Source organism: Nerophis lumbriciformis, linkage group LG01 (assembly GCF_033978685.3).
Source record: "Nerophis lumbriciformis linkage group LG01, RoL_Nlum_v2.1, whole genome shotgun sequence".
In the NCBI taxonomy this organism is placed as follows: Eukaryota; Metazoa; Chordata; class Actinopteri; order Syngnathiformes; family Syngnathidae; genus Nerophis; species Nerophis lumbriciformis.
The window spans coordinates 77,185,712-77,197,870 of record NC_084548.2 but is presented as its reverse complement, the minus strand read 5'-3'; the positions used below and the strand labels follow the sequence as shown (position 1 = coordinate 77,197,870).

Sequence of the window (12,159 nt, the reverse complement as noted above, 5' to 3'; positions counted from 1 at the left end):
CTCTTGGCCAGGTCTCCCTTGGAAAAGAGATCCTTGATCTCAATGGGATTTTTACCTGGTTAAATAAAGGCTAAATAAAAAAATACATATACATATATCCATACATACATACATACATATATACATACACATATATATATATATACATACATATGTATATATACATACATATATACATACATATATATATGTATGTATATATATATATATATATATATATATACAGTATATACATATATATATATATGTATATATATATATACATATATATATATATATACATATATATATATATGTGTATATATATATATATATATAGCTCAATGCAGCCCCCAAGTCAACAAGTTTGGACACCCCTGGATTAGGGTTAGAGTAGGGTTAGGGTCATCATGGCGCTGCTATCCTTTCAAAAGCAGACCTTGTTTGCTGGAACTTACGTCATTGTGATCGGTGACCTGGTCCAGCAGCCGCTTCTGCACCCCCAGCAGGTACGGGGTGGGCGCCATCACAACGTCAATCAGGATGGATGGAACTATGGAAATCAAGGTGTGCTGCCAGGTGAAAGGGTAAAGAAGGGCTGCGACCGCATGAATGACCTGGGACAATGTGCTGCAGAGACAAGAACATATCAAGAATGTTTTTGCCACCCACCCAATCACGTCAAATCAAACGCTACCTGGGTTGTGTCACCAACTTTGGTGATCACTCCAGCAACACTGAGAGCCCTTGTTGGTCATTTCCAATGCCAACCAAGGAATTGACTCAAAAAAAGCTTCAAAGTACATAAAGTAACCCAGCAGGCCCAAGACATTGATACAACCTGGATTATTTCCTTTAAAACTAAAACTCTAATAGTTTCATTTGTAAATTCAGACAACGTTGATGTCCAATGTTGGATCCATGTTGTTGGTTGGGAAATGAGCACATTTCAAAGATCAAAACAACGTCACAAGCTGACATTGATGAAACGTTGTCATAAAGCATGTTGTTTCAATGTTGTAGAATAATGCTTGGGAAATGAGCACATTTCAAAGGTCAAAACAACATCACAAGCTGACATTGATGAAACGTTGTCAAAAAGCATGTTGTTTCAATGTTGTATTTGTGTTGTAGAATAATGGTTGGGAAATGAGCACATTTCAAAGGTCAAAACAACGTCACAAGCTGACATTGATGAAACGTTGTCAAAAAGCATGTTGTTTCAATGTTTGCTTTGAGTTGCTCAACGTCAGGACCCAATTCAACAAGTTCTCAATGTTGTTTTAATGTCTTGTGCCTGCTGGGAAGGTTGGACTTTTCCAAAAATGCGCTACCTTGATGGGATGATACATTGGCTTTGCTATTGACATGCTATTTTATTATTTTACATGGCCATTTCAACACCTCTAAATGTATTCATGAATTACAACTAATATGCACATTACAATCAAACAGCTAAGTGCAATACTTACAGTATTGGGACTTTTTAGGGCATAACAAAAGACTAGGTTCAGCAAAGACTTTACACTACTGACATGCAACATAATGTCATACTTGCAAATGCCATAATAAAACAAGAAATAACAACTGGACAGCATAATTATCCCATTTTTAAATGTTGCAATAAAAATGAGATTTTATTAACAAAAACAATGAATATTTATTAACACACACACACACACACACACACACACACACACACACACACACACACACACACACACACACACACACACACACACACACACACACACACACACACACACACACAATTACTAATAATTGGTACCGTTAAGAAGCGGTATGGATTCCCAGGTAACAGGAATCGGTACCGTATCAATTACAATGTGAACAGTATCCATCCCTAGTGACAAGAGATTTAAAGGAAAAACAATTGTTTATTTTGCCATTCATTCACAATGTCAGATTTGACTAACAATGTAGATAACGAGGATTCCTATGAAAAACACATTTGATAAACATGCTGTAACCATGTAGTAACATTATATTTACTGTATTTGACACATTCTTTACCGAGCACATAGCAGGGCTTGGCTGACATTAGTGTTTTGTATCGGTCCATTTTGATACTTTTTATATTTTTTTGACCTATGGAAAGTAAGAACCTGGAGAAAAATATATGAAATGTGAACATTTCTATTTCAAATGTAACTTCCTCTGATGATAATCCCTCAGCTATCATGTCACTTATTTCTTCATGTTGACTATAATTATAATAATATAACTTATTTCTTCATGTTGACTTTTGTCTTCTCACTCCATGCAAAGAATCAACCAAAGGTGATAGTTGATACTGTTACCTGATTGGCTGTGATCAGTGACCACTTCCTGCCTTGCTCAGTTACCAGGGAGCGAGTGCCTTTGTTGGTGCAACCAACTCTGCTTCCATACTTCAAAGTTTCTTCCAGCCAAAAAAAAGATTGAACGTTTGATCGAACGCATTTTTAGATGTAGCAGAAATGATCTGTGATGCACTTCAGCCACTTTGTAGCTATATTTATTTAGCGAGTAGAGAAAGAGAGGTGTATCTTCATTTACTGGCTATTCAAAAACAAGCGGCCACGAAAATAGAGTCATACCAAAGACTATAAAAATGGGAGCCATTACCTTCCTGCTTGGCACTCAGCATCAAGGGTTGGAATTGGGGGTTAAATCACCAAAAATGATTCCCGGGCGTGGCACCGCTGCTGCCCACTGCTCCCCTCACCTCCCAGGTGATGGGTCAAATGCAGAGGACACATTTCACCACACCTAGTGTGTGTGTGACAATCATTGCTACTTTAACTTTAAATAATGGCAGTGAGAGTGTAGCTCCGCCACCACAAGCCCAGGTAGTGTGTATTACCACAGCGTATAAAAAAGCTCCAGAAGCATGCAAGCCAACCTTTATCACTTCCATAAGTGCTAAGAAAAGACATCTTACAGTAAAGACACTTTTCTGTCTTTGCACACCAATGCTTTTTAGTGCACCTCTTTTTAATAGCACCTTGTAGAAAGAAAAACAACTCTATTTAGCCATTTTGCTTATTGTTTGGGTTGTGTATATTTGAGGGCCCCCATCCCCTCCTGAACCGAGATAGAACCTATTTTTTATTCAAGTGCAACATTTTGCTTACAGACAGTATATTTTATTTGTATTATTTGTTTCTTTTATTCAACTTGGTATTTAAGAGTTGACATTTCAATGAGAATGTTAGAATAAAGGAGGAATACAAGTTAATGGCATTTGAAATGGTAAACCTCCGTTGTTATTAGGGACCGCAATGTCCCTTTGGGACAGAGGACCCTATTGTATTTCGTGCGTTTTATTATTATTATTATTATTATTATTCCGCCGCGTCTTTGAGCTGTAATTTGACCCCCTTAACATGCTTCAAAACTCACCATATTTGACACACACATCAGGACTGGCGAAAATTGTCATCTAATTAAAAAAACAAACCCCAAAACTCAAAGTTGCACTCTAGCGCCCCCTAGGGAAAAACACAGACAAAACTGCTTGTAACTTCCGGTAGGAATGTCGTAGAGACATGAAACAAAAACCTCTATGTAGGTCTGACTTAGACCTAGATTTCATTAATTGACATACTTCAGGAAAATCAACAGGAATTTGGCAATTCCCCCTTCAAAACAAAGGTTTAGTAAAAACTGTCACTTTTGCCTCTTTGATCTGTAATGTGACCCCCTTAACATGCTTCAAAACTCACCAAACTGAACACACAGATCAGGACTAGCAAAAATTGCGATCTAATAAAAAAAAACAACAACCCCAAAACTCAAAATTGCGCTCTAGTGCCCCCTAGGAAGAAAACACAGACACAACTGCTCCGAGGAAGAAAACTTAGACAAAACTGCCTGTAACTTCCAGTAGGAATGTCTTAGAGACATGAAGGTCTCACTTAGACCTACATTTCATATATTGACAACCCCCAGCAAAAATTAACAGGAAGTTTGCAATTCCCCCTTCAAAACAAAAGTTTTGTAAAAACCGGTCACCTTTTTTCAAACATTATCTCCTCTGAGCGCGTTTGTCGTGTCGACTTCAAACTAGCACAGGAGAGAGATTGAACCCTTCTGATTAAAAGTTGACCAAAGAGTTTTAATTACTGCTCCGGTTTGGATTTTATGTGCTGTCAAAGTCGGTCCCGTCCATCGCTGCTTGCAGCTTTAATTATGTATTGTCATTATAAACCTGCTTCATTTGCTCTCCAAAAAATAATCAGCAATATTTTGTAGGTCAATGTATCATCCAGCAAAATGTGTTATCGGCCCGGGACTACCCACAGACAACTTTCAAAATGTTTTTCAATGAAAAATGTGTGAATTGAATCAAGCAAATCTTATATAGTCAGTCGTATCTTCCATCCATGATATTATTGCCTTGAAGAAAAGGATTGTATTTACTAAAGAGTTTCAGAAGTAAGACATTCTCCTTCATGACCACACCTGTCCTTTTCACACATACAACAACTAGCAAAACCGGTTTTTCCCGTTTGTCTGTTACTGCAAGCAAGGAGACCGAGGCCGTTGAATAAAAACCCCCAAAAAAGGGAGTTCCTGGCATGTTGAATAGGGGGTGGGGGGGGGGCAGTTGGCCTGTGGCTTTACCTACTTCAAGCAAAGTCCGCTCAGATGAGCAGAAGGAAATGGATGAGTGGACAGACCAAACAACATTTTCTAACCTTTGACTAAATACCCTTGCCCTTATGTGGGCTCTGTACCCAGGATGTGGTTGTGGCTTGTGCAGCCCTTTGAGACACTTGTGATTTAGGGCTATATAAATAAACATTGATTGATTGATACATTTGTTGTGTTTCCCACAGGCTTGAGGCGTTTCAAAGGGAGGTCACTGTATCATTTTCATAATTGGCTATGACGCTAAAATAATGTCATGCATATAATTAAAGACACCTTTGTGTTGTTAGTATTAACACATTTTTCCTTTTGCTGTATTTTTCCATTGTTGTTGCTTATTATCGCAAAATACATTTAATGGAAAGCCATAAAAAGTGTGTTTGATTAACATATGTTTTTCTTTGTCGGAAGAAAGGTGAAGTATGGAAGCAAGGTTGGTTGTATGAACAAAGACACTAACTCCCTGCTAACCAGGAAGTGATCAGTGGGCGTGGCACGCTAACAGCCAATCAGGTGACAGCATCAACTATCACGTTTGGTTGCTTCTTTGCATGGAGCGAGAAAAGAAAGTAAAAATGAAGAAATTGTGTCACCTGGACAGTAGAGCACTTTTTCTCAAACAGACCGTAGTCAGACCAATGTGGTGTGTAAATGATTGACCAATGTGGTGTGTAAATGACTGACCAATGTGGTGTGTAAATGACTGACCAATGTGGTGTGTAAATGATTGACCAATGTGGTGTGTAAATGATTGACCAATGTGGTCTGTAAATGATTGACCAATGTGGTGTGTAAATGATGCAAGGCAAGATTATTGACAAGTGTTCAATGTGATTTGACTATTTTGTTGACATTGTTTGAGTGTTTTCCATGCCCGTGTTGACATTTCCTTTCTTCCTTGATCGCTGAGGGATTATCATCAGAGGAAGGTTACAATTCAAATGAAAATGTTTACATTTAATATATTTTTCGCCAGGTACTTATTTTAGATAGGTCATAAAAAAGGTCAATAATTATCGAGCGATATAAAACACTTATACTGTGACACAGTTTTAATCTATATCGCCCAGCCCTATTATATGTTTATTTACAAATATTTTTCTGCTTTCCCTGAATGTTGGAATTGAGTTTGGCAGATAGGTAAACATTGCTTTAAACTCAAGGTTGTTTATTGATAGTCTCCTCAATAATGTTACTGTAAAACCAAGCACACAACGTGTTAATTCGTCAATACACTGAAAAAAGCAGATTTTGGCTCTTATGCCGCCAGCTTAATGCTAACATACAATTGACGACTCCATTGACAGGCGAGCGAAAATGGAAAAACAGAGCAAAGAGGCATAACGTAATGAAAAAAACGCTGAAATGTTGAGACTAATAACCAATAAAAACACAAAAAATTAGCCTATTTTATAACACATTATTGTATACATTAGGGATGTAACAATAGGTGGTATAATGATAAACTACCATTTTAGATGAATGGTAAACCTGTGATTGACAACATTTTGATCAACTTACAGACCAATGACACTGCTCATTTCAAAAAATGACATTCCTCAGTCTAAACTTGTATAAACACATTACTGTCCAAGCAAGCAATGATGTACATTGAACCTACAAACAATCCACACTCCAAGCAATATGACAACAGGAAGTGAATTTGTGTCACCTCACATAAACCGGACGTGACACATTTTTTTCTTCATCATGAAAAAAACTAAACAACTTTTATCCCATCCATTTTCTACCGCTTATTCCTTTATGAATTAAAATAAAATAATGTCTCTTAGGTAGCCACAATAATATTACATAACATATTTCTTCTGCCAAGAAAGTATGTTGTGTGGCTGTTTATCTGATGTATTTCATTTTTGAAATAAAACTTGTTTATAAGAATAGGAGTACTTTTGAAAGCACATTCACCAAAACTGTGATAATAATAATAACTATAATCATTTTGGTGATACTAATCTTCAAATTGTTACATCCCTAGTATATGTTTAATATAGTGTGAATGATATTATTCACAAAAAAATGTATATATTATTCACAAAAATGCACTATTTAATATGAGGAAGTCACGCCACCGAATGATGACTGAGGTGTACGCTGGCAAAATTGGCCCAAAAAAGTGATGATGCTAATGTTAGCCTGCTAGCACTAGAGTGTGAGAGGTGTGGTGTGCATTACCCCAAGTCGTCGGCAATGAAAACGATGCGTCTCTCGAGGACAGCAGCCGCAAACACCAGCAGCACCTCCTCATCTGTCAGGCAGCTGAACAGCACCGGAAAGTTGACGTGTTCCAGCCAGGAGTCCAGCGGCCGCGTCAGTCTGATCATCTAGTTAGCACACAAATATGTATTCTTTATTCTTCTATTGACATCTAGTTAGCACACAAATATGTATTCTTTATTCTTCTATTGACATCTAGTTAGCACACAAATACTGCATGTCACCATATGTATTCTTTATTCTTGTATTGGCATCTAGTTAGAACACAAATACTGCATGTCACCACAGGTCTTCATGTATTCTTTATTCTTCTTTGTCATTGTATTTACATCCTACACCAACAACTGGTGCTCTCAGGCCATAGCAGCTGCAACATACCTGATGCTGGCTTGAGCAATGTGGGACAGGTTGAGACTTTGCTCCAAACAAACACACCCACATTGAAAGATCACATCACAACAGAAATGCACAGTGCTTGGCCTTTCTTTTCATCTGCAAAACTTTGAGACTTAATACAAACAAATGCCATTTTGGCTGAAACTACTTTGGTGTAGTAGTTGCAGGTATCTCTCTCTCTCTATCTATCTATCTATCTCTCTCTCTATATATATATATATAGTATATATATATATATAGATAGATATATATATATTAGGGCTGCAAATCTTTGGGTGTCCCACGATTCGATTCAATATCGATTCTTGGGGTCAGGATTCGATTCAAAATCGATTTTTTTCGATTCAACGCGATTCTCGATTCAAAAAGGATATTTTCCCGATTGAAAAGGATTGTCTATTCATTGAATACATAGGATTTCAGCAGGATCTACCCCAGTCTGCTGACATGCAAGCAGAGTAAAAAGCTTTTATAATTGTAAAGGACAATGTTTTATCAACTGATTGCAATAATGTACATTTGTTTGAACTATTAAATGAAGCAAAAATATGACTTATTTGATCTTTGTGAAAATATTGGCCACAGTGTGTTGTCAAGCTTATGAGATGTGATGCAAGTGTAAGCCACTGTGACACTATTCTTCTTTTTTATTTTTTTAAATAAATGTCAATGAGGGATTTTTAATCACTGCTATGTTGAAATTGTAACTAAAATTGATACTGTTGTTGATAATATTCATTTTTGTTTCACTACTTTTGCTTTGTTGTGTGTGGTGTTTGTTTCTCCTCTCAATTGCTCTGTTTATTGCAGTTTTGAGTGTTGCTGGCTCGGGTTTGGTTTTGGAATTGGATTGCATTGCTATGGTATTGCTGTGTATTGTTTTGTTGGATTGATTAATTAAAAAAACAAATAAATAATTTAAAAAAATAAAAATAAATAAATAATAATAATAATAATAATAATTTTTAAAAATGAGAATCGATTCTGAATCGCACAACGTGAGAATCGTAATTCGAATTCGAATCGATTTTTTCCCACACCCCTAATATATATATATATATATATATATATATATATATATATATATATATATATATATATATATATATATAACAACATATATGTTGTAACAACATGCCGCCATAGACGGAAACACCTCCTAGGTAACACATGAACCAATCACCACGCCCCTAGGCCAGCCTGTACCCACCCACTCTGTGCCCTATATAAACCATGGTATGCGAATGCTCCCATTAAAATCTCCTGACGATTGAGGGTACCCCCCCTCATGAAACAGGCCTGTAGAGATGAAATAGTCTTGTGATTTTTTTTCCCCACACATACATATATATATATATATATATATATATATATATATATATATATATACATACATACATACATACAAACGTTTGTATATAAATATTTATCCATTCATCCATTCATTTTCTTCCGCTTATCCAAGGTCGGGTCGCGGGGGCAACAGCCTAAGCAGAGAAGCCCAGACTTCCCTCTCCCCAGCCACTTGGTCCAGCAAATCCCTGGGGATCCCGAGGTGTTCCCAGGCCAGCTGGGAGAAATAGTCTTCCCAACGTGTGCTGGGTCTTCCCTGTGCCTTCCTGCCGGTCGGACGTGCCCTAAACATGCACCCTCAAGGACCCTGCCGAGAGTATAGAGCTGGTCTACCGTTCCACGACCAGGACGAAAACCACACAGTTCCTCCTAAATCCGAGGTTCGGCTATCCGGCGTAGCCTCCTCTCCAGTACACCTGAATAGACCTTACCGGGAAGGCTGATGAGTGTGATCCCACCATAGTTTGAACACACCCTCCGGTTCCCCTTCTTAAAGAGAGGAACCACCACCCCGGTCTGCCAATCCAGAGGTACCGCCCCCGATGTCCACGCGATGCTGCAGAGTCTTGTCAACCAAGATAGCCCCACAGCATTCAGAACCTTAAAGCACTCCGGGCGGATCTCATCCACCCCCGGGGCCTTGCCACAGAGGAGCTTTTTAACTACCTCAGCAACCTCAGCCCCAGAAATAGGAGAGCCCACCACAGATTCCCCAGGCCCTGCTCCCTAATAGGAAGACGTGTTGGTGGGATTGAGGCGGTCTTCGAAGTATTCCCTCCACCGATATACAACAGCTGCAGTAGAGGTCAGCAGCACACCATCCCACCATACACGATGTTGACAGTGCACTGCTTACCCGCCCCTGAGGCGGCGGATAGTGGTCCAGAATCACTTCGAAGCCGTCCGGAAGTCGATTTCCATGGCTTCCCCGAACTCCTCCCATGTCCAAGTTTTTGCCTCCGCGACCGCTGAAGCCGCACACCGCTTGGCCTGTCGGTACCTGTCAGCTGCCTCTGGAGTCCCATGAGACTAAAGGACCTGATTGGACTCTTTCTTCAGCTTGACGGCATCCCTCATCGGTGGTGGACCCCAGCGGGTTCCAGGATTACCGCCACGACAGGCACCAACCACCTTGCGGCCACAGCTTCAATCAGCCGCCTCGACAATAGAGGTGCGGAACATGGTCCACTCGGACTCAATATCCAGTGCCTCCCTCGTGACATGTTCAAAGTTCTTCCGGAGGTGGGAATTGAAACTCTCTCTGACAGGAGACTCTGCTAGACGTTCCCAGCAGACCCTTACAATGTGTTTGGGCCTGTCAGGTCTGTCCGGCATCCTCCCCCACCATCGGAGCCAGCTCACCACCAGGTGGTGATCGGTAGAAAGCTTTGCCCTTCTTTTCACCCGAGTGTCCAAAACATGAGACCGCAAATCCGATGACATAACTACAAAGTTGATCATGGAACTGCGGCCGAGGGTGTCCTGGTGCCAAGGGCACATATGGACACCCTTATGTTTGATTGGTATTTGAGCTGCTGTTTGGTGTGTAAGCGCAAACAACAGTCAAGACCCGTCCCCCCACCCGAAGGCGGAGGGAAGCTACCCTCTTGTCCACTGGGTTGAACTCCAACGTGCAGGCTTTGAGCCGGGGGGCAACAAGAATTGCCACCCCAGCCCGTTGCCTCTCACTGCATGCAACGCCAGAGTGGAAGAGAGTCCAGCCCCTCTCGAGAGAACTGGTTCCAGAGCCCTTGCTGTGCATTGAAGTGAGTCCGACTATATCTAGCCACAACTTCTCCACCTCACGCACCAGCTCAGGCTCCTTCCCTCCCAGCGAGGTAGCTTATGTAGCCGAGGATTGGACCGCCAAGTGCCCTGACTTTGGCTGCCACCCAGCTCAGATTGAGCCCGACCTCTATGGCCCCTTCTATGAATGGTGAGCCCATTGTAGGGGGAACCCACGTTGCCTCTTCGGGCTGTGCCCATGGAGACAGGCCCGGCCACCAGGCGCTCGCCATCGTGCCCCACATCTGGGCCTGGCTCCAGAGGGGAGCCCCGGTGACCCGCATCCGGGCGAGGGAAATCTAGGTTCTCAATTTTTACTTTTCATAAAGGTCTTTGAGCTGCTCTTTGTCTGATCCCTCACCTAGGACCTGTTTGTCTTGGGAGACCCTACCAGGGGGCGTAGAGGCCCCTGGACAACATAGCTCCTAGGATCATTGGGACACGCAAACCCCTCTACCACGATACGGTGGCAGCTCAGAAAGGAGTAAAAAAAAAAAAAAAAAAAAAAAAAATATATATATATATATATATATATATATATATATATATATATATATATAAAAAAAAATAATTATATATACAAATATTTATATATATATATATATATATATATATATATATATATATATACATACATATATATATACATATATATATATAATATAAATATTTATATATATTAATTAAAAAAAAAAAAATATATATATATATATACGGTAATATATAAATATTTATATATATTAATAAAAAATAAAAAAATTAAAAAATTAAAAAACAAATATATATATATACACATACATACATACATATATATATATATATAATATAAATATTTATATATATTAATAAAAAAATTAAAAAAATAAAAAAATATATATAATATATAAATATTTATATATATTAATTTAAAAAAAAAAATATATATATACATATATATATATATTATATATACATTGTATTCTGTGTTATATGTTGTTTTATGTTGCATGATTGCGGCAAGTAAAATTCCTAGTTTGTGAACCCGTTCTCAAACAATGGCAATAAAAACTCTTCTGATTCTGATATACCGGTATATATATATATATATATATATATATATATATATATATATATATATATATATATATATATATATATATATATATATATATATACACACATATATATACATACATACATGAGCATTTCATGGAATCTACTTTTATACCCAATCATGGCACCCACCTGTTCCCAATTTGCCTGTTCACCTGTGGGATGTTCCAAATAAGTGTTTGATGAGCATTCCTCAACTTTATCAGTATTTATTGCCACCTTTCACAACTTCTTTGTCACGTGTTGCTGCCATCAAATTCTAAAGTTAATGATTATTTGCAAAAAAAATATATTTATGAGTTTGAACATCAAATATGTTGTCTTTGTAGCATATTCAACTGAATATGGCTTGAAAAGGATTTGCAAATCATTGTATTCCGTTTATATTTACATCTAACACAATTTCCCCACTATATGGAAATGGGGTTTGTATATACACATTTACAAATATAAATATATATATACCGTATATATATATATATATAAAATCTCCTGACGATTGAGGGTACCCCCCTCATGAAACAGGCCTGTAGAGATGAAATAGTCTTGTGATTTTTTTCCCCACACATATATATATATATATATATATATATATATATATATATATATATATATATATATATACATACATACATACATATACACATATATATATATATACAT

The 12,159-nt window shown here is 38.3% G+C and overlaps 1 protein-coding gene across 2 annotated transcripts in view; it reads right to left on the bottom strand.

Annotated features, from left to right (window-relative positions):
- The window catches only part of LOC133614817 (DENN domain-containing protein 2D-like), a 68,244-nt gene that overhangs the window by 6,379 nt on the left and 49,706 nt on the right, over window positions 1-12,159 (bottom strand). For both annotated transcript variants that reach the window (XM_072914769.1, XM_061973120.2), the window contains 2 exons: window positions 6,829-6,977; window positions 438-609 (listed from right to left, as the gene is read on the bottom strand). In XM_072914769.1, the coding sequence (XP_072770870.1) occupies window positions 438-609; window positions 6,829-6,977 (321 nt within the window). The remainder of the gene's footprint in view (window positions 1-437; window positions 610-6,828; window positions 6,978-12,159) is intronic.